Genomic DNA, 22,005 nt, shown 5'->3' with positions numbered 1-22,005 from the left:
CATCCAGGATGTTCCCACTAAAGGCAATGGGTCCAGCCAGGGACAGCACCTACCTGAGGCCCTGGCACAACTTTCCGGGTCGAGGGAGCTTACCAAGCAATGCTTTCTATTGGATCGTGGGCTGATGGGTCAAGGAAGGTGGTGGGTACACCCTTATGAACTCTAGCTAGTACAAGTGATAAGGCTGGGGAGAAGGGGTGCACTGAGGTGATGGGAAGACACTGGGGGCTAAGGAGAAGATGAAATTGCTCACAAGATCTGAGTTGCCTGGTCTGAAAGTGTGGTCCTGGCCCCCTGGCTCACATTCTAATCCATACCACCATGGTCCTTGTTAGGCAGACCCCTGCTCAGCCTGTTTCCTAGCCTGTGGAGGAGTGGAGATGGGCCTAGCCCCTGGCTTCAAGTTGCACACCTGCCTTTCCCTCACCTTCATGTCAGCCAAAGCCTGGCGACGCACCCTAGGCTTCTGGCCCGCGCCAGGGGAGAAAGCTGGAAAGGTAGAGCCTAGGGCCCAAGTCTCTCCTGCTAGCGACGCCACCACTTCGCGAGCGGACGCGGCCGCTTTAAGGCGCGGTGACCCCACGACACCCGCGGGCGGGGCGGGGACAGTGCGGGCGCCCGCGGCACCGGCGGAGGCTAACGTGAGGAAGGTAGTGCGCGGCGTCCAGCCCCACCATGCTGACCGCGTTCGCACCGCCAGCCCTGCCTGGGCTCCCAGGGCGCCTGCCTGAGGTCCCCGCCCGGCGCCAGGACTCCTCCGGTTCGTCAGGTTCCTACTACACGGCTCCGGGTTCTCCAGAGCCCCCGGACGTTGGGCCGGACGCGGAGTGCCGAGCGAATTGGCCCGGAGTGGCCCCTGCGCTGGGGGCGGGCGCGCAGCCTCGCCTGTCCGTCAGCGCCCAGAATAGCCGCCAGCAGCTCGGGACCAGCTCGGGTTTCCCGCGAGGCCCGGGCTCCGGCCCGCGGCCGCCCCAGCCCCAGCTGCGCATGCTGCCGTCGGGGGAGATGGAAGTCATCTTCGGCGCCGGGGCCCTGTTCAGCCGCTCCGACGCGGCGGATAGCGAGGTGCAACAGCTCACCGCTCGAGCTTTCCGCAGCCTCTCTCCGCCCGGGCCCGCGACACCTGTTCCAGCAACACCGACGCCTCAGGCCCCGAACGGTGGCTCCCGCTGGGCCACTTACCTGGAGCTGCGGCCCCGCGGGCCAAGTCCTGGGACCCCAGCGCAGTTCGAGTGTGTGGAGGTGGCGCTGGAGGAACGTGCCGAGCCCGCCAGACCCCGGACTGTGCCCAAGCGTCAAATTGAACTGCGCCCCCGACCCCGGAGCCCCCCGCGGGAGGCGGGCGCGCCGCGCCCCCGACTGCTTCTGCGCACTGGCTCCCTGGATGAGTCTCTGGGCCGCCTGCAGGAAGCCGCGGGTCTAGTGCAGACAGCACTGGCCAGAAAACTAAGCCCTGCGGCCCCTGCCCGGAGCAGCGCCACCTTCGGGCCCACGGGGCGGCTGGAGTGTGCGACCCGGGAAACGGCCCGCAGTACCCGAAAGGTCCTGGAGGAGGCCAGGTCTCGGCCACCCCGCGTGCATCATAGTTCAGCCCCCGCCAGGGCACCACGGCCGTGGCCTAGCCTCCGAGAGCGCGCGATTCGGCGTGACAAGCCCGCGCCGGGGACCGAGCCGCTGGGTCCGGTTAGTTCCAGCATCTTCCTGCAGTCAGGGGAGAAGATTCAGGAGGCGCACAGTCAGGAACTCAAGACTCGGTTCCCGCGAGAGACTCTGGATCGAACCATCCTGAGAGAACCGTCTCCGCCTTTTGAGTCTAGGGACTCCCGGGAGGTTCCGAGTAAGGCTGGAAAACCTAGGAGCTCGTCCCCACTGTGGCAGGCTCCAAATGGGACCGTACGGGGTCCTCACTGCCCGTCCCCCCAGAATCTGCCTCCGTGGAATCGAGCTATTCGGAGAGTAAGTAGCCCGTCGTTTCCCGAGGCATCCTCTGCCTGGGGAAATCAGGATCCTGCTATCGAGGAAACTGTCAGCAGAAGAAGCCCTTCCCCACCGATCCGTTCTCAGTGGAATCAGGGTGTTGCCAGAACAAGAAGCCCATCCCCCGAAGCTCCTTCCCTGTGGGAGGTTCCGAAACCTGCAGTTGGGAATACCGCAGAGGGCAATAGGAGCCCGTCCCCGCCGGCCTTGTCCTCACTGGAGGCTCCAGATCATACTAATGGGACGTGGAACCCATCTCCCCAAGAGACGTGGGATCCCACACTGCAGGGCTCATCGATAGTACCTACATCGGAAGCTCTAAATGGGATAGGACAGGAGGAGCTGGCGCTGCCTAGACCGTCCGCCCCCAGGACCCCCGAGTTCACAGACGCGCAGAGTCCGTCCACGCGGGAGGTGCGGAATCTTGCCTTCCGAGGCAGTCAGCCGTCGCCAGAAGTGGATGCACCCGAGCTGCCCCTCAGTCGCCTCGTGGGCACCTTGGATGCCGATGTGCACCGGGAAGTCTCGGGCCCTGGAGAAGCAGCCTCGGGACGACCGCGCGTGGCCATTCCACGGCCCCGCGACGTGCGCAAGATGGTGAAGACCACGTACGCGCCAAGCTTTCCTCCGGGAACACCAGGTTCGGGGCTGCCTGCGCCTCCGGCGGAACCCCGCGGAGAGGAGGGCAGCTCATCCAAGACACAAGAGTTCCAGGCGCTGGAGTCCCCAGCCCCAGCTCACTACACTTCTGTTTATCTGAAGGACTTTCTGCCAGTCGTGACGCACCCCTACGAGCCCCCAGAGCCGTCCCCCGACACAGTCCCCCGGGACGCTTCACAGCCCAACGGGGTCCTGAGGCGGAGAGCAGAGAACAGCACGGCAAAACCCTTCGCGCGCACTGAGATCCGCCTGCCTGGTGCACTGGCCTTGGGCCGCCGGCGGGAGGGACCTGGGGGAGTCCTGGTGCGCGGTTCTGGCGTAGAGAACCGGGATGCGGAGGTCCAGCGCCTGGTCCCTGACGGCCAGGGGCGGACCAGCCCTCTAGGAGGCGCTCGCACCTCACCCCAGCAGTCGCCCATAGGGCCAGCCGGGCCCCAACCATCCAGACCACCCTGTCCCAGCTCCCCTCAGGCGAACCCTAGCTTGAGCCCTGGGATAGCACCCAAATTGGAGACGCCTCGTGTGGCCCCCGAGACCGCGAATGCTGTCCAGTCGTCTCTCCCGCGGGAGCCCCAGGCGTCGGCAGGCAGAACGGCCCCCCCCCAGCCCCGCGCCGCGTCAGCGCCACCGATGGACCGGTCCCCAGAAGGCCCTTTCCAGGGGGCGCGGAAGCCACCTGGGACCGCGTATCCGGGGAAGGTCCTGGTGGACCCCGAGAGCGGCCGATACTACTTTGTGGAGGCGCCGCGACAGCCTCGGCTACGGCTGCTCTTCGACCCAGAGAGCGGGCAATATGTAGAGGTGCTGCTGCCGCCATCGCCCCCAGGGCCACCCCGCCGCGTCTACACCCCGCTGGCCCTGGGCTCCAGCCTCTACCCGCCCGCCTATGGGCCTATCCCCAGCCTGTCGATGCCGCCATCCCCGGGCCCGCCGGCCTTCAGCGGCCCCCCGCTACCCTGGGCCTCTGAGGCGGGGCACCTGGACGGGATGTATTATCTGCCAGTGAGTGGAACCCCCAGCCCCGCACCCCCTCTGCTCCTCTGTGCTCCACCCAACAGCTCAGGTTCAGCCCAGCCCGGCAAAGGGTCCTTGTTCCCAGTGTGAGGTCTGATCCCCCATGGTGTTGGGGCCTGTTGGTAGCCTTGGAGGTTCTGGCATCCAGTCCCCTGCCCTTCTTTCCTTCTATCACCTCTTTCTTTTACTCATCGCATCCAGTCTTCAGACCGGAAGTTACCTTCAGAGAATGTATCTGAAACTTTGGGACTGATGGAGCTGGAATTCAGAAAGTGGCTGCCTACTTCCTCCCCCAACAAAATTGTATACTCCTTTCCCAAGCAATCCCAGAGTGTAGTGTGTTTGTGTGTGTGTAAAAGTGAGGGGTCTCAAGAGTTGTCCCCAGGAGCCAATTTGAGGGGCTGTTGGGGTTTGCTAGGGGCAACAAGAAATAGGAGCAGCAGAGGGCTGGGCTGCTCCCAGAGGTAGTGAGCTGTCTGTCCCTCCCTGAATGGTGGACCCAGCTGAGATGGAGCAGGCTAGTGAGCACTGGTGGGATGGAAGGAGAAGGACTCTGGCTAGAAACTTTGTTATTCTTTGGAAGAGGGTGTGAGCCTTGGCCTGGGAGACTGTGTGGGAAAGTGGCCAGTGCAGCCCCTAGGCCAGGCAGGGTCTGAGAAGGAGAGCTGTTGAGACAGCAGGTGGAGGCAGAGCAAGGAAGTAACATGGAAGTGGTTATGGTTATGGACAGTCAGCCTGGGGATGGGGGTTGGGTGGGGAGGCAGCTGTAGTCTCCAACTGGGAGCCCAAACTCTCATCCTCCCCTTAACCTCAGCATCTGACTTGGCTTCTCTAAGCCCTCAGAGCTGAGCTGGCTCATCCTAGGGCCAGGAGTGGGGGGTCTTAAGCCATCCCCACCCAGAGTGGAAAGCAGATGAAGTGAATCATCAGGAAGGACTTACAAGCAGAGCCTCTTGACCATTCTGGGTTCTGGGTGTAATGGAGGATGAGTTAAGGCTGGCAGTAAAAGGGGTGCCCCTGGGGTCGGGATGAGGGCGGGGACAGAGATATGGAGCCTCAACTGGTTCAACTGCCTCAGTAACAGTTGTGGCAACCATGCCCAGAAAGGGGGTGGCTCTGCAGGCTGGGCACAGCAAGGAAGGGCCTGTGTTCTAATTGCCCTGAGATTGTAGGAGCCTCTGAGGAGGCCTGAGAGAGATGAATGGGGTAGGAGATGCTCTGCATGGGGGTCTGTGTGGAGTTCTGAGCTTGAATTGGCAGAAGCTTGTTGAACTGATAAGTGATGATGTGATGAGTTTGTGGAAGAAGAGTTCCCATTAGAAGCAGTTGTTGGGGACAGAGATGGATGCCTTACTTAGGTTCCAGGCCTCTGGGGGGTCTGGGTCCCTTGAAGTCTACCTGTCTGCCTCTCTGCCTTGGACTGGAAGCTGACCAGGAGAACTATGAGTCAGAATAACCTGAACATCTTCTTATGGCCAGAGATGCTGGTTCTGATGACATGAAGGGCCCTGGGCTGCTCCTGGTCCCCTCACCTCATCCTGGTGTGCAATAAATCACTGACCCAATGAGCCATGATGGTCGGAATGACTAGTGTAACTTGTCTGATTTCTGATTTCCTATCACAACCCCTAACACCCCCCATAATGCTCTTCCATGCCTTGGTATGTCCCTCAGGCTCAGGGAAGGAGCCCATGTGTGTCTTTCATGTGCCGTGGCATCCTTGCCTCAGCAAACTTGCCTCCCAGGGAGGGAGCCCTAGGCTGGCAGCCATGCCTGTGACCTAATTCCTCCTGGTGGCTGAGTGGCCAGTGGCTTTGGGGTCAATCAGGTTTGGATTCCAGTTTCAGTATGGCCCTTGTAGCTGTATGGTCTTGGATTTGTCACTTCTCTCTGAGCCTTCATGTGCTCATAAAAATGACACTAACCAAGTACCTCTTCCCCCATGGTACTCAGGACAGTGCCCACTGAGTTGCCAGATCCCAGGACATGGGAGGTATCAGCTCCCATGTGTTCTTGCCCACGCTCAGTCCCCCTCCTTACATCACTGTTCCCTATCTGTGAAATGGAGTTGAGTTGGCTGAAGCAAGGATCCCACTAGAGGAGGTGCACACGTGGCATCTTCAGGGCCCTGGGGGAAGGGAGAGAGTGGGAGGGGTGAGGTGTTGGTTCCCCATTGGTTGGGTCAGGAGTTCCGGGGCGGCCCCCACTGCACACATACACATGCACACCTGCACCCCAACCACAGCCCATGCTCACTGAGCCAGCTCCACAAACCATGAGGCTGACACTGACACTGACACTGCTGCTGCTGGGAGCCTGGGGCATCCCAGGGGGCCTTGGAGACAGGCCTCCACTCACAGCCACTGCCCCGCAGCTGGACGATGAGGAGAAGTACTCAGCTCATATGCCTGCTCACCTGCGCTGTGATGCCTGCAGGGCGGTGGCCTACCAGGTGAGTACCTCCCCCCAGCAGTTCCCCTGACCCTATCCAGGCCCCTCTTGAAGACAGTCCCCTCCTTCTACCTCAGATTCTACTATTGGCTTTTGATATCTTTTTCTTTTCTTTTTTTTTTTTAATATTTATTTATATATGTGAGATCATGACCTGAGCCGAAATCAAAAGTGGGACGCTCAACTGACTGAACCACCCAGGCGCCCCTGGCCTTTGATTTCTAAACTCTCAATCCCAGGGTATCGAGTCAGATTCAGCCTTCCATGATATTTCCACCTTCACCTCACCTAAACCTCCATGCCTCAGTTTACCCATCTCTCTGCCCAACAGTGAGCAGATTATCTGGGACACCCATTCCACAATATCTTGAGACTCTAGGGAGTCACGAGCTTGTCCCCTTGGACTCTTTCTTTTCCAGGCTTATCCTCAGGTTGGGGCTTCTTCCCAAAATATGACCAGGGAGCACTGGTGTATATGTGCATGTGTGCATGTGGGTTGAGTACATGAATATATGAGTATGTGTGTATCTCTTGTTCATGCACAAGCCTGTCAAGCATGCCTGAATATCTCTATGGGGGGAGGGGAGCCTATGAGCACACGTGTCATTGAAGACTGGGCTCTGGTTTTTTTTTTTCTTTTTTTCTTTCCTTCTTGTGGTTTAAGAAGAAGAATGGCTCTGTCAGCTAAGCATCGACTTTTGGTTTCAGTTCAGGTCATGATCTTGCATTTTCTGGGCTTGAGCCCCATGTCGGGCTCTGCACTGACAGTGCAGGAGTCTGCTTGGGATTCTTTCTCTCTCTCTCTCTCTCTCTTAAAAGTAAATAAACTTAAAAAAATAAAATAAAATATCATGTGCTGATGGGCAGGTGTGCCCTGGGGAAGGAGGCCCAATGCTCAGGCCTAACTTTCCACTTCAGAGTTTCCCACCCACCCCATTCCAGGGAAGTGGATCCTATTTCAGCAGACCCAGTCTCAGCTTTCCGAGCCTGTGGGAGGGCCATGAAGCCTGTTCACAGGAGTTTCCTGCTCAAAAGGCTCACCTCACTTTCTCCCGGAGACCCAGGCTCCTGTCTGCCCCTCTCCCACCATTGAGCAGTCCAAAAGTCCTGGCTCTCAGCCCCTCCTTGTTCTAGATGTGGCAACATTTGGCAAAGGCAGAGGCCAAGCTTCACACCCGGGACTCAGGAGGGCAGCAGGAGCTGAGTGAATCAGTATACACAGACATCCTGGACCGGAGCTGCTCCCAGGCCTGGCAGGGGTGAGTCAAAAGTCTGGTCCCTACCACCCTCTCCCAGGGGAAGGGATGATGGGTAGAGGTTCTCATTCTCCCACTCATGCCAGACACACAATCCACTAGGGCTCTGGTCTAAGGTAGGGGGCTGGCTGTGAGGCAGTCTGAGCTCTGGAGCTAGGAGCAAGTAGAATGGTAGGTGGCCAGGATATATGGTTGCTGTGTGACCTTGGGCCAGGGGCTTTCCCTCTCTGGTCCTCAGTTTTCCATCAGGGAAGATCAGAATCTGGGCTCTGGCTTCAGCAAATGCCCAGTGTGCTCAGCCTCATGTAGGGATGGATCCCTTGCTGGCAGGGCTCCCACTAATGCTGTATCTCTCCTCCCCACTGCTTCCAGCTACGGGGTCCGAGAAGTGAACCAGGTGAAACGTCTCACGGGCCCAGGACTCAGCAAGGGGCCAGAGCCAAACATCAGCGTGATGATCACAGGAGGCCCCTGGCCCACCAGGTGATGGCAGGAATGGGGGGTGGAATGGAGACTTTGGAGCCTTGATCAGCCCCCTGTGGGGCAGGCAAAGTCTGAGGCTCTTGCTGGGCTCCCCTAGGCTCTCCATGACATGTTTGCACTACCTGGGGGAGTTTGGAGAAGACCAGATCTACAAAGCCCACCAACAAGGCCGAGAGGCTCTGGAGGCGTTGCTGTGTGGAGGCCCCCAGGGGGCCTGCTCAGAGGAGGCACCTGTCACGAAGAAGACAGAGCTCTAGTCCAACTGCTCCTTCCCCTTCCTGGTCAGCCCCTGAAGGGAGCTGGGCTTCCTCTGGATCTGTCCTACTCCTTTGTGCAGGCTGCCTGGAGGGCAGGGAGGCCATGCTTTTCTGTGCTGCCATGGCCACCACCCCCCTCCTCAGGCTTTAGAACACTGGGGCCTGGTGTGTGTGAGGCGAGGCCTTCCCTTCTGGACTCAAATAAAACCCAGTGACCTCCATTTCTTGATTCCTTCCGTCTGCAAAAGGTGCTCATGGGGCTGGAAAGTCAGACTTTGGTATTTCTGCTGAGGTTGTACCTAGAGAGGGCCAAATACACTTCCATACAGTTTTCCAGAGGTAGGTGAGACCTGTCATGGCTAGAAATGTGAGCAAGCTGCCAAAGGCATATGAAATCAGTTATATGAATGATAAAACCCAGATCCATCATGAGAGAAAAGGAAAACTCCATGAGCAGACTACCTGTGGACACACCTACCTAGCACTCTGCTATCTGTGCCCCTCCCTGAACACTGGTCTAACTGGGTCTATGCCCAGCAGCTGCTCAGTTTCCGGACTCTACCTCTGACCCTAGCTGGCATGATTGAGCCCTAGGTGTCTGCCTGGGACTGGGGAGGGCAGGGTTCCTGGAACGTGCTGGATTCAGTATCTTGATTCTAAGTCCTGCTCTCCCCAGAAATTCTTCTGGCCTGAGACCTTTCCTTAGCAATGGAGGAAGTGGTTCCACCTGGGCCCCACCTAAGTCTGGGAACCTGTGGGCAGGCAGTGCTATACCTTGTAGTTTCTTTTGCGGGTGTCTCTCTGATCTGCTGAAGCCCTGGGAGGTGGACAGAACAGACACTCTAATCCCCAGTTGACAGACACCGAAACCAAGGCTTAGAAAATAAAAGAGGCTCAAACCAAGTCCAAGTTTGAGTAGTGACAGGGCTGGGAGGGGATTCAGATTTGGGGAATTGGGGGGGAAGTCATTGCTGGAGGAATAGGGGTGCCCCAGGCAGGACCTGACCCCTCCAGATTTTATGAGCTATACTGCAGCCTGGTCCCCTACATTCCATTACCTGGTCCCTATCTGCCTGAGGCCCCTCCTCCCTAGCCTTCACCCCAGGAGAGAACCCCTAGTCACCAGGAAGAGAGCCAGGGCCCAAGGAACCAGCTGAGCTGCCAGTGTATTGGGTGTGGAGATGGGATCCTATGACATGGATCTGTGTGGCCCTGTGATTACATGGAGTGATTTATTTATTTTTTTTTAAGTTTTTTTTTTTTTCCTAATGTTTATTTATTCTTGAGACAGAGACAGAGCGCAAACAGGGGAAGGGCAGAGAGAGAGGGAGACACAGAATCTGAAACAGGCTCCAGGCTCTGAGCTGTCAGCACAGAGCCCGACGAGGGGCTAGAACCCACTGACTGTGAGATCATGACCTGAGCCGAAGTTGGACGCTCAACCGACTGAGCCCCCCAGGCGCCCCTACATGGAGTGATTTAGATACACTGCAGCACAGTCTGAGTGCAGTGGATCCATTTGTTTGTGTACCTGAAACCATGTACAACATATCTGCCTTGTTTCTGTGTGTGTGGCATGTGGCTGGGTTGAACTGAATGTCTGTGGGACTTGTGCACCTAAGTGTAAGGGGTGGAGCTCAGTCTCCATAGCCCCCTGGGGAGTACTGGGGTGGAGAGAGGCAGGTGGGGAGGAAAATGCTAAGGAGAAGTTTGGAAGCTTCAAACTGGTCAGACGACTTTGGGAAACCTGGCAGCAAGAGCCAAGAAGGGAGAGGAGAAGATAGGCAGACAGAGGAACAGCTGGGGACTGGAGAAGCTGTGGGATCACGGCTGTGGGATGAAGCTGCTGCCCAGGTGGAGAGCACTGCTGCCTGTGGGTCCTTGGAACAGGGCCTGGCCGTGGGCACAGCAACCCAGAAGTAGGTGGGCCCTGGGGGGCTGGGGCTGGGCAGCCCAGAGGGAAGCAGAACCAGGAACTTTAGGTCCATCCCCACCAGCTGAAGAGCCTCAGCTCCTCAGACCCTCCCAACCACCTTTAGCCCCCAGGTCCCATGATCAGGCTGGTAGGCCTGCCAGGAGGAGAAGACAGGCTGAGTCGAGGGCAGGTTTCAGTGACATGCACTCACACAGAGCCCAGTGCTTAGAAAGGCCTTATATTTGGTTTAATATTCTACTACTGCTGTGTTAAAATTCATAATGCTTTTGGAACAGGGGTCCCAAATTTTCATTTTGCACAGCGGCCTGTGAATTATGTAGCCAGTCCTGCCCGGGAGGGGAAGGGAATCATTGTCTTGACATAGGGAACAGGCAAGGCTGGCCCATCTGTTTTGGGCCTCTGAGAAACTGAGGAATTAGTGGTTGTGTGGGCAGGCCTTTATCAAATTGATAAAGGGCAGGTTGATAAAGGGCAGGCCTTTATCAAATTTAATGGCTGATTTATAGCATGAGCTCCGGAGTTCAGGCCAACCTGAGTTTTTGGAATGTTTTTCTAAAATCATGCACCTATGTGGCCTTGGTCAGATCACATCTCCTAGATCTGTTTCTTCAGCTATAAAAGAGGTTAATACCGCCTAGTGCCTGGGGTTAAACACGGCAGTACATAGCAATTGCTTGGCATACAGTCATTCCTCATTAAAGACAGTGATTATGGTAATGATAATTATTAACTTGTTATTAATAAGTGGGGAGGAAGTGTCTTGTTCAGAGTGTGACCTAGTAAATGCCCCCCACTACTACCACCTCACCCTGGGGTTGGTAAACTTCCCAGACTGCCCACCCCTCACCAGCACTCTGACCCTCTCTTGGAAACAAGAACAGGTCCCATGCCCAGGCTCAGGTGCAGTCAGGGAAGGGCGTGCTCAGACGGCAGAGGCTTGGGTGGCCTTTACCACCATGGCCAGAGTTAATACGTTATCTCCGCCCAGGTCCTCCTTTCGCAATCAGAGCTGGGGATCTGGTTACAGATTTACTTCAAACAATGTCTGATGTGTGGACTAAAGTCCTTCTTGGCCTTCGTAAAGCCAATCCCCTCTTTTCCTCAGGAACCGCTCACACCTGTGCCCCAAAGATGAGGGCCCAGGAGGACCCCGAGGGCCAGACACAGGTGCTGGGGAACGGGTGGGACCTGGGTGGGGGGCAGGGTTGGGTGGGAGCTAGAGAGCCTTCCTAGGCCTTCTCCCCGGGAAGCAAGAGACAAAAGTTCTGATGAACTTGATCGAGAGTGACTATCCCAAGCTGAACGTAGCAATTGGGGGATGGTGTGTGGGTGGCAGTGGGTGCAGGGGTCATCAGCTTTAGGACTAGCGGACTCCAGCTTGAGGGCCAGCAGGGACCCAACCTCTCCCACTGCCAGGGAAACCCCGAGGACCTCCAAGGGGGCAAGAGTGAAACCACAGTGTGCCCAAGAGGGCCTGTCCACAGACTTCAGCCTTCTTGGTCCCCTCCTCTGTTGCTCCCCAAGGCATTCTGACTTAGGGGCCCATCCCCTTGGTTGGAATGCCCTGGTCCCAAGCCCTCCAGGAGCCAGCAGAGTGGACTCATCCCTGCACAAAGGAATGTGAAGAGCGAGCAGGGAGTAGCCAGGCCAAGTGGCAGTTGGGTGGCTGAACCGAGAGGGAGGGTGTGGTTTGGACCTCTTTCTGAGGATCTGACAGCCACTTGGGCTACCTGATTGATTCTGGAGCAGAATGGACTTAGCTGGTCCTCATCACTCCACCCTGAGTTCCTTCTCTCTGCTGCCCCAGCATGAGTCCCTGGGCTCAGCAGGGACCTCCACGAGGGATCCCACGATGTCCCTGCCTACAGAACCCAAGTTTGACATGTTGTACAAGATTGAGGATGTGCCACCCTGGTACCTGTGCATTCTGCTGGGCTTCCAGGTGGGCTTCTCGGGAGGGCTTCCCCACCCCCACTCTGCATGCTCCCCAGAATCCCCACCCCTTTCCGGGCCAACAAGTTTATCTTGGGTAACAGGAAGAGAAACCTAAGGTCAGCAACAGTGACGGTCACCAAGCAGGGGTGGGGAGGGGGTCTGATGGAGCCCGAGAGATTATCCCCAGCAACATGTCACCTGCCAGGCAGAGTGGCAGTCACAGGGAAGAGGACTCACTCCACTGAAGCCACAGGAATAACTTGGAGGCAGATTACTAACCCAGAGAGAGGTGAGGCGTAGGTCTCTGGGAATCCCTTGCAGGAGTATCAGCCCTGGGTGAGCTGCCAGGGGCAGCATGGGTTCAGGCCCACGGAGGCAGGCATAAGGATGGTTAGGACGCCCCTGTTTCCCTTTGAGCCCTATGGGCCCCACCTCATACACTCTCCCCCCCGCCCCCACCATCCCCCAGCATTACTTGACATGCTTCAGTGGCACCATTGCTGTGCCCTTCCTCCTGGCTGAGGCACTGTGTGTGGGCCGAGACCAGTACATGGTCAGCCAACTCATCGGTACTATCTTCACCTGCGTGGGCATCACCACCCTCATCCAGACCACACTGGGCATCCGGTGAGCTGTCCTGCCTCTGCCTCCCCACCCTTAACACACACAGTGATCCACACAGTGGGAGAAGGTGTTTTCTCTGAGGGCTGTTTCTTTGGGGGGAAAAGCTGCTATCTGTCACCACCTGATACTCCTACTCCCAAGCCAGCCTTAGAGCCCGGAAGCTGGGATCCCACGTTAGGCCCCTGACGTTCCTCAAAGGCGAGAAGTCTGCAGGTTTAAGGGAATATACCCTAGCTGGGCTCTCCTCCTGTGAAGCCCTACTCTGGGTAATCAGGACCACCCACTCCTCCCTTTTAGGGCCTGTGTGGGCTTCTTCAGTGGCCTGTTGTCCAGGGGCCCCTGCCCCTGTGTGCACAGCTCTAGGCTTGGGTGGCCACAAGATGGTTGTTTTTGTGATGGGGGGATGGAGGAAGGTTGTGAGTGGGGCTTGGATGCAAGAGCTGAGCTGTTTGCTTCCCTGTACGTGGCCCCTCACAGTGCAGGAAGGGGTTGGGAAGCAAAGGGAGCATGTTGTAGGCCAGAGACTGGATTTGTTTTCTCCCTTGGGCCCCCAAAACGTTAGAGGCCTGCCTGGGGCCACAGCGACTTCTCTCAGCTTTGCCCTGCCCTTGTCCCTGTGTCTCTGTCCCTGGATGTGATTCTTTCTTTCCTTCTCTCTGTGCCCCTCTCTCCCCATCTCTGCTGTCTCTGTGTCCCTGCCCTCCCCTGGCCCTGCCCTGTTGCTCTTTGCCTCTCCTTCCAGGCTGCCGCTGTTCCAGGCCAGCGCCTTTGCATTTCTGGTCCCAGCGAAAGCCATCCTGGGCCTGGAGAGATGGAAATGCCCCCCAGAAGGTGGGCACACTTCTGGGGTCTGTGCTGGAGAGGGGAGGCCCAGGGGCCTGGAAGTCTGGGCGACTGTCCTGAGTCCAGACACCAGACTGCATTCATGGCAGCACCTTCTCTTCTTCTCTGTGTTCCCTGGCTATGTGTGTGTCCCTGTCTCTGATCCCAGAGGAGATCTACGGTAACTGGAGTCTTCCCCTGAACACTTCTCATATCTGGCACCCACGGATATGTGAGGTGGGTTTGTACCTGGGTAGAAGAGATCTGGACCTGAGTAGGGGGCTAGTTGGGAGTGAGGGCCAATGATGAGTTGGAGGATTCAAGGAGGTGGTCCAGGACCTTTTTTCTTTTTTTTTTTTAATGTAGAGGTCATAGCCTCTAAACAGTGACTTATAGTACCATTATTTGCTTTTCCAGGTCCAGGGTGCAATCATGGTATCCAGCATGGTGGAGGTGGTGATCGGGCTGATGGGGCTGCCCGGGGCCCTGCTCAGCTACATAGGGCCTCTCACGGTCACCCCCACGGTCTCCCTCATTGGCCTCTCTGTCTTCCAAGCTGCTGGCGACCGAGCTGGCTCCCACTGGGGCATCTCAGCTTGGTGAGCAGGCATTAAGCCTGATCCTTTCCCAGCCCCAGCCCTTTCACCCCTTTCGTGTCCTGGCCCCAGTCCAGCCTACCAGCCATCTTTCCTTTGTGCCTCTGCCCCCAGTTCCATTCTCCTGATCGTCCTCTTCTCCCAGTACCTGCGTAACCTCACCTTCCTGCTGCCTGTCTACCGTTGGGGCAAAGGCCTCACTCTCTTCCGCATCCAGATCTTCAAGATGTTTCCTGTGAGGAGCTGACAGACAGCTGGGGCTGGGACTAGGGCAGGGGATGGACCTGGGGCCAGGGCAAAGGTCGGGGGGCGGTCAGGTCCAGGACAGCAGAGGAGCTAGAGCCAGAGCACAGGTGAGGTCCCAGTCAGCGGCTAGAGTAGGTATTGGGGTCCAGGTCTGAGCTGGTGTGGGGGCGAAGGCTAGGGCTGGGGCTGGGGCTGGGGCTGGAGCTGGAGCTAGGGCTGCGGTAGGGGCTGCTTAGCCTGGACCAAGACTTCCAGGGCCCTCAATGCTCCCCTCACCCCACCCCACTTCAGATTGTGCTGGCCATCATGACCGTGTGGCTGCTCTGCTATATCCTGACCCTGACGAATGTGCTGCCCTCAGACCCCACAGCTTATGGATTCCAGGCACGAACGGACGCCCGAGGGGACATCATGGCTATTGCGCCCTGGATCCGCATCCCCTACCCCTGTGAGACACCCCACCTGGGCCCTTCCGCTTCCAGCTAAGACCATCCATGATGGTCCCTGATGATCCCAACGCAGCCAGTGATGCACTTGGCATTAGCTGTACATTTATAGTGTGGCAGGCAGAGTGGTATTTTCCTCAAAGCCTCACTCCAGCTTCATGACTCTGAGTGATCCCAAATAAGCTCCCACAACTGTATAGCTCCCACCCCAGCGTGAGACATCTTAACCCCCACATACTGTCTTGTCCACTCCCTGCATCCCAGAGGTTACTGCACCCATCCTCCCTTCTCCCTCCCTATCCAGGTCAGTGGGGCCTGCCCACAGTGACTGCGGCTGCTGTCCTGGGAATGTTCAGTGCCACACTGGCCGGCATCATTGAGTCCATCGGAGATTACTATGCTTGTGCCCGCCTGGCTGGTGCACCACCCCCTCCAGTACATGCTATCAACAGGTATGGCCACCTGCCCTCTCCAATATCTGATCCCTCAGGGGCCATTCAGGAAGCAAATGTAGGGACAAGGTTGAATCTCAAAGGTGTGGAGTTGGTCAAGTCACTAATACTTTCCAGATCTCATTCTCCTTACTTATGAAATGGAATACTCACATCACTCACTCTATCACCAGTAGTTGAGATAAAGATGCCTAAGGGAAACTGCGGTCATTAACAGCCTTTCATGTACATAGCCCTCCATGTGTATTCTCTTATGCAATCTAACGACTCTGTGAGACAAGGTACCCTTATTATGCCCATTTTACAGATGAGGAAATTGAAGCCCAGAGTCACCTAAGGGAGTAAGTTCCAGGGCCCTGGGACTAGCGCTCGGACGTGGGCTCTTGGCTCCCAGACCCACCTCTGGCCTGGAGTGGGGAGTACTACGGACAGATAGTTGCAGCTTGCCCAGTCCCCAGGAAGGCGAGCAGCCCACCCAGGGTGATGGAAGGGCATAAGTCAGGGCAGAGGCTGGACCGAGGCCCAAACTCACCCTTTCCTTATAGGGGCATCTTCACGGAAGGCATCTGCTGCATTATCGCAGGTCTGCTGGGCACAGGCAACGGATCCACCTCGTCTAGCCCCAACATTGGCGTTCTAGGGATTACCAAGGTGCCAAGACAAGCCGGAGCGGCACAAAGCCCCACCCCCATTCCCTGTGCCACAGACTTGCCCCAAGCTTCCCCCACTTTGGCCTAGCCACGCCCTGTCTTCGAGAGGTCCCGCCCCGCAGCAAGCCCCGGCCCTTTTGTGCTCACTTTTATAACAGGCCCCGCCCACCTTCCTGTCCTCTCGACTCATCCCGTCAGGCTTCGCGCCTGGAGTCTAACCCTGCCCCCCGACTCCCTTGCAGGTGGGCAGCCGGCGCGTGGTGCAATATGGTGCGGGCATCATGCTAGTCCTGGGCACTGTTGGCAAATTCACCGCCCTTTTTGCCTCGCTCCCTGACCCCATCCTGGGGGGCATGTTCTGCACCCTTTTCGGTGAGTGCCGCGTGTGCGCCGTGGGTCTCTGCGCGGTCGCGGAGTGGTGGAGCCCATCGGGCCTGAGGGACGCCTTCAGCAGTTCTCTTGCGCCCTCAGGCATGATTACGGCTGTGGGGCTATCCAACTTGCAGTTCGTGGACATGAACTCCTCTCGCAACCTGTTCGTGCTCGGATTTTCCATGTTCTTCGGGCTCACGCTGCCCAATTACCTAGAGTCCAACCCCGGCGTCATCAACACAGGTGCCTCCGCTAGTCTGAGTATCTCGGTCGATAGGGGAGGTATGGTGGGCTCGACTCTGGGCACAGCTCCCTCGGTTAAAGGCACCATAGGACAGAACCACAAATCCTGCCCAACTCTAGATGTGAACCAGAAGCTGAGAAGTGATTAGCAACTGTCCTTTACTAAGACACTTTCTATGGACAGCTATGGAGCTTTACATGTGCTCATTTAATATTCACAACAGCTCCAGGAGACAGATAGTATTATCATTTCCACCTTACAGAAGAGGAAAGTGAGGCTCAGAGAAGTTAAATGATTTGTCCCAAGTAGCAATTGGCAAAACTGGGATTTGAATCCAAGGGTGGGACAGGGTACAGATAGGTTAGAAAGTTGGGGTTTGTACCACTTCATCTCCCTGCCCACTCAAGGAAGTCAGTAAACTCCACAAGTGGGGAGAAAGTCCCTGAGCTCTGGTCTTCAGGTGAGGCCAAGATGTCCACTGGCCCTTGACCTATTCCACAGGCATTCCTGAAGTGGACCAGATTCTGACTGTGCTGCTGACCACAGAGATGTTTGTGGGTGGGTGCCTCGCTTTCATACTGGACAACACAGTGCCAGGTATGGGTCACCTCTGGGAGGGAAACAGAACTAGGCTGGGCTCACATGCACTCTAACAAATGGTCCCTCAATCAGAAGTGTGGCCAGGACCCATGCAATGCAGGGCGTGCAAGGAGAAACAGGAAGTTTGGGCTGGTGGAGTGCCCACTGGCTGGACGGAGAGACTAGTGGCTAGACAGTGATACAGTCATGCCTCATAGGTCTTGAAGAGGATGGGTCTAGAGAAGTCATTCTGGGGCCCTGTGAGTTGTTTCCTTCCAATTCTTGATAGCCAGGTTGAGGGGTGCCTTTGGTAGCCTTTGCTTTCTTAGATTAGGGCAGATACAAATGAAGCATCAGTTTGTTGGCAACACCCACTACCAAATAATACTAGCTACTAGAAGAGCCCCTAACATTTATTTCTCTTTGATGTTACGGCTTTTTGCAGGGATTGTGGAAGATAACTTAGTGAGTCCCTGAGAACCCTCCTGGCTCATGTTTATGTTCCCTGTAAAATATAAAAACTCACCAGTTGCTTAATGAGTAACAAGCACAGTTAACGTTTACCAAACGTCTACTATGGGTCAGGCATGAAACTATGTGTCTCATTTCATTCTCAAAGACTATCCTGGTAGATACTATCAACACCATTTCACAAGGAAACAGAATCAGAGAGGTTAAGTGACTTACCGAAGTTCACAGCATTTGAAGATTTAACAGGTTGCAAATCTGGGATTTTTACCAAGTCCATTTGATGCAGTCTAGGACTTGTGTCCCAACAATTGCACCATACTGCCTCTGTAGAGGGTTTTGGGGGATCTGGTGGATCAGGGAAAGCCCCATGGAGGCAGAGGTTAAAGACTGCATCATTCCAGGAAGATGAGGGATGGAAGTAGAAGGATGATGGCCCTCCATCACCCACCACTTCCCAGCCTGAACACAGCTGCAGGGTTGGAGGGCAGGCAAGGCCTAAGTGCCATGGCACTTGTAGGAATTCCAGACAGCATCAGATGATGAGAGAACTCTTGGTAGCAGTTACCCCATGGACTAACAGGTGGTACCCGCTCCTCCCCATTTATAAGGCTGGCTGTGGACATGAGAAAGAGAAGTGGCAGCCTCTATGCTCATGGAATCTGAGGAGGTAGAGGGCATCAGCTGGACTGTATACTGACGGACTTTGTGATTTGGGTAGCTGGATTAAGCTACCTCAGATTTTAATAGCCTCAGACTGCCTTGCTGAGATTCTCACATTCCCATCCTTCAACCCAACTCCCTATCAGCAACCATCACTACCAGGGATCATTTTACATGTTATGCCCGATAATCCTTTTTTGTTTTAATATTTGTTTTGAGAGAGAGAATGCGAGCATACAAGCAGGAGAGGGGCAGAGAAGGAGAGAGAATCCCAAGCAGGCTCTGAGCTGTCAGCACAGAGCCCGACAAGGGGCTCAGCTGCACAACCAACTGTGAGATTGTGACTTGAGTCAAAATCAAAGAGTTAGACACAACCGACTGAGCCACCCAGGAGCTCCATAATCGTCAATAGTCCTTCAGTGTGCATTGTTGAGAAATCTGAAGCTGAGTGATCAAATCACTTGCCTAATTCAAGTTGCCTAATTGCCAACCTGAATTCAAACCCAGGTCTGATTAAATGAGAAGCCAGTCCTTAATCATGGAATTACCTGTATACAACTTTCTTCTGTGTGATGTACATTTTACTGATGGGCCGCCTTGCATTTTCTTTCTTTCCCCATCCACAGCAGAAACTAAGAGGGGTAATTTAGTTCAAGAAATGCTAGTGGGGCTAGTGGAAGTCTCTTTCTACTCACACTGTATCAGTCATCTCTAACCTCAGCCCTCTTGTAAAAACCTCAGAGATCTCACGCACTGCTTTCCTGCCTCTTGAAGAAATACTCCCCTAGATGTAAATAATCTTTTATGTATCTATACTACCAACAAAGATTTTACTTAGTAGCTTGACTTTCTGAGGTTTGTATTATAAAAGCAAGTGTATTTTCTAAATATGGAATCATAATATTGAATATTAATAATGATTATAGTGTTTGTGAATATCCCTGCTTGGCCCCAAAGCGGGTCTGGGCACTATCTGGTCCCCATCAGCTTAGCACACACTAGCTCCACACTAGAGATGTAAACTGACCATTACTTAACCTTTCTGCCTGTTTCTTCATCATATAAATTTGTATAATAGTACCTGTATACTTCCCACAGGAATGTTTTGGAGAAATGAGATAAAGAAATGAAAGCACTTAGCACAGAGCCTGGTACACTATACATACACAATAAATACTAAGTATAACCAGTACCTTTTAGGGTTTCCTCGAGCTCTTGCCAACTTAGGAGCTGAGAATTGTGGATTCAGTAACTTTTCAGTCCCAGAAAATAATTGAGAATGAAGACCATGGATTCCAGAAGTCTGCCTTAGGACTAGGTTATGGGAAGGGGAGGTAGTGGAGGGTTGCTGGCCCTGGTAATTTCTCTGTCCTCTTCCAGGGAGCCCAGAGGAACGAGGTCTAATACAGTGGAAAGCTGGGGCCCATGCCAACAGTGAGATGTCTACCAGCCTCAAGAGCTATGACTTCCCCATTGGGATGAGCATGGTAAAGAGGATTGCCTTTCTGAAATACATTCCTATCTGCCCAGTCTTCAGAGGATTTTCAAGGTCAAAAGCCCAGCATCCAGTTCCAGAAGACACTCCAGATAATATACATACTGGGTCTGCGTGCACCAAAGTCTGAAAAATTACTTCTAGGAAAGGTAGGATGTGTTAGATGGTCTTTTGTGGGAGGGTTGAAAAGTCATATTCTTATGCTTTAACCAAAGAAAAACAAAACTACTCAATTTCCACTTTTGTGACCTATTTCACAGTCTTTAAGGGGAAAGTAGATGGGCACAAAGTGAAAATATGGATTCTGAATGGAATTCCTTGGTTATTTCATAATGAGTAGAACTTCTCAACTGATGTGGGTCACTAAGAAGTTACAAGTATGCTGACACACTGACCCCTTCAGCAGTCTGAGTATCTAGGCAGGAAATGGGTCAACTGCAGCCCATGAACCATAAACTCTAGCCACAGATAGCCCCATCCTTGCACTCCAGTATGCTAAAAAAAAAATAATACTTTATGACATGGAATAGGTTGAGAAATACTGACAATGCACAAGAACACGAAAAATCCTCTCAGGGGCACCTGGATGGTTCAGTGGTTAAGCGTCTGACTCTTGATCTCAGCTCAGGTCATGATCTCAGGGTTGCAAGTTCAAGCCCTCCGTTGGGCTCCTCTCATATATGCTGCCTTGTTTCAATAATGATCATAAAATAAGAACCCCCAAATCAAAACAGGATGACTTCAATTACCTTAAAACTATGACACACAGGCCCTAATGGGGTGATCTGTCCAAAGGGCTTCAAAATGGAATAGCTGATGCTCTGAAACTTTCCATCTCTACCTGTAATGCCGATGTCTGATTCCAGTTAAACAGCTAAGGAGTTTTAATGTATAGTTTCCCTGACAAGAAAAGTTCCAAAAGGAGCTAGAGTGTATTATGCTAAGTAAGTCAGAGAAAGACAAATACCATACGATTTCACTTATATGTGGGAGAAACAAAACATGAACATATGGGAGGAGGAGAGAAAGACAGAGGGAAACAAACCATAAGAGACTCTTAACAATAGAGAATAAACTGAGGGTTGATAGAGGGAGGTGGGTGATGTGTGTTAAGGAGGGTACTTATTAGGATGGGCACTGGGTGTTGTATATTAGTGATGAATCACTGAATTCTACTCCTGAAACCAATATTGCACTGTATGTTAACTAGCATTTAACTAAAATTTGAAAAAAAAAAGTTCCAACAAAATTAGAATACTCTAGGGATGCCTGGGTGGCTATTTGGTTAAATATCTGACTTTGGCTCAGGTCATGATCTCGAGGCTGGTGGGGTCGAGCCCCACCTCAGGCTCTGTGCTGATAGCTCAGAGCCTGGAGCCTGCTTTGGATTCCGCGTCTCCCTCTCTCTCTGTCTCTCTCTCAAAAATAAACATTTAAAAAAATTAGAATACTCTTTTAATAGTAATAATAACAATCACTTAAACAGAACTTTCTATGTGCTGAGGACTATCTTAAGTGCTTGATGTGTATTAACCAATCACACAATCCTAAGATAGATACTGTTATTACTACTGTTTTATTTAAGAAATTTTTTTTGTACTCCTTTACACCCATTGTGGGGCTCAAACTCACAACCCTGAGATCAAGAGTCACATGCTTTTCTGACTGAGCCAGCCATATGCCCCATTATTTCTACCATTTTAAAGAGGTGGAAACTAAGGCATAGAAAAGTGACTTGTCCATGATCAATAGATTCACATCTAGGAAGTCTAGCTAGTCTTTGCTTTTTTTTTTTTAGTAATTTTAGTAACTGTGGGGCGCCTGGGTGGCTCAGTCAGTTAAGCATCCGACTTCGGCTCAGGTCATGATCTCACAGTTCATGGGTTCGAGCCCCACGTTGGGCTCTGTGTACTGACAGCTCAGAGCCTGGAGCCTGCTTCAGATTCTGTTGTCTCCTTCTCTCTCTGTTTCTCCCCTGCTCATGCTTTCTCTCTCAAAAATAAAGATTAAAAAAAAAATTTTTTTTTAATTTGAATAACTGAACTTCTATTTTTTTTAATGTTTATTTATTTTTGAGAAAGAGAGAGAAAGAGAAGAGCGTGAGCAGGGGAAGAAGGGTGCCCCATAGTCTTTGCTCTTAATCATTAGCTTACATCATTACTGGAGTTTATAATCTCCAGTTATACTGCACTATGATAATTTGGCATTATGTAGAAATGAACTCATCTGCCCCTGTCTAAGCTTAGAGAAAAAAGGATCTGTAAGCTTCATACATTTGGCAGCCAGCTGTGCCACTTGTGGTACTTAGCTATTAAGAGACATAGGGGACTGGCTGTATCAAAGCTCCAAAAAGAAAGAGAGCCAAGTAGAATCATTTCT

The 22,005-nt window shown here is 53.8% G+C and overlaps 3 protein-coding genes across 3 annotated transcripts in view; all 3 read left to right on the top strand.

The window, feature by feature from the left end:
• Nucleotides 1–640: 640 nt before the first annotated feature.
• Nucleotides 641–4,261, top strand: PROB1 (proline rich basic protein 1). Its single transcript, XM_047851649.1, has one exon. The coding sequence runs from the start codon at nucleotides 676–678 to the stop codon at nucleotides 3,739–3,741; it is 3,066 nt and encodes a 1,021-aa protein (XP_047707605.1). The 5' UTR covers nucleotides 641–675; the 3' UTR covers nucleotides 3,742–4,261.
• A 1,617-nt stretch (nucleotides 4,262–5,878) lies between these two features.
• On the top strand, nucleotides 5,879–8,319 carry MZB1 (marginal zone B and B1 cell specific protein). Its single transcript, XM_047831216.1, has 4 exons — nucleotides 5,879–6,103; nucleotides 7,237–7,361; nucleotides 7,731–7,841; nucleotides 7,939–8,319. The coding sequence occupies exons 1-4, from the start codon at nucleotides 5,900–5,902 to the stop codon at nucleotides 8,096–8,098; spliced, it is 600 nt and encodes a 199-aa protein (XP_047687172.1). The 5' UTR covers nucleotides 5,879–5,899; the 3' UTR covers nucleotides 8,099–8,319.
• A 1,173-nt stretch (nucleotides 8,320–9,492) lies between these two features.
• The window catches only part of SLC23A1 (solute carrier family 23 member 1), a 17,051-nt gene continuing 4,538 nt past the window's right edge, over nucleotides 9,493–22,005 (top strand). Inside the window, exons 1-15 of the mRNA XM_047830567.1 lie at nucleotides 9,493–10,017; nucleotides 11,140–11,201; nucleotides 11,842–11,976; nucleotides 12,439–12,596; nucleotides 13,336–13,424; nucleotides 13,585–13,652; nucleotides 13,833–14,014; nucleotides 14,126–14,246; nucleotides 14,549–14,705; nucleotides 15,008–15,155; nucleotides 15,701–15,806; nucleotides 16,048–16,177; nucleotides 16,277–16,420; nucleotides 16,923–17,018; nucleotides 19,512–19,775. Of these exons, the coding sequence (XP_047686523.1) occupies nucleotides 9,936–10,017; nucleotides 11,140–11,201; nucleotides 11,842–11,976; nucleotides 12,439–12,596; nucleotides 13,336–13,424; nucleotides 13,585–13,652; nucleotides 13,833–14,014; nucleotides 14,126–14,246; nucleotides 14,549–14,705; nucleotides 15,008–15,155; nucleotides 15,701–15,806; nucleotides 16,048–16,177; nucleotides 16,277–16,420; nucleotides 16,923–17,018; nucleotides 19,512–19,756 (1,923 nt within the window). The 5' untranslated portion in view covers nucleotides 9,493–9,935 and the 3' untranslated portion in view covers nucleotides 19,757–19,775. The remainder of the gene's footprint in view (nucleotides 10,018–11,139; nucleotides 11,202–11,841; nucleotides 11,977–12,438; nucleotides 12,597–13,335; nucleotides 13,425–13,584; nucleotides 13,653–13,832; nucleotides 14,015–14,125; nucleotides 14,247–14,548; nucleotides 14,706–15,007; nucleotides 15,156–15,700; nucleotides 15,807–16,047; nucleotides 16,178–16,276; nucleotides 16,421–16,922; nucleotides 17,019–19,511; nucleotides 19,776–22,005) is intronic.

Source organism: Prionailurus viverrinus, chromosome A1 (genome assembly GCF_022837055.1).
Source record: "Prionailurus viverrinus isolate Anna chromosome A1, UM_Priviv_1.0, whole genome shotgun sequence".
Taxonomy (NCBI): domain Eukaryota; kingdom Metazoa; phylum Chordata; class Mammalia; order Carnivora; family Felidae; genus Prionailurus; species Prionailurus viverrinus.
Note: the sequence above shows the minus strand (reverse complement) of the source record. Positions and strands in the feature narration are given on the sequence as shown.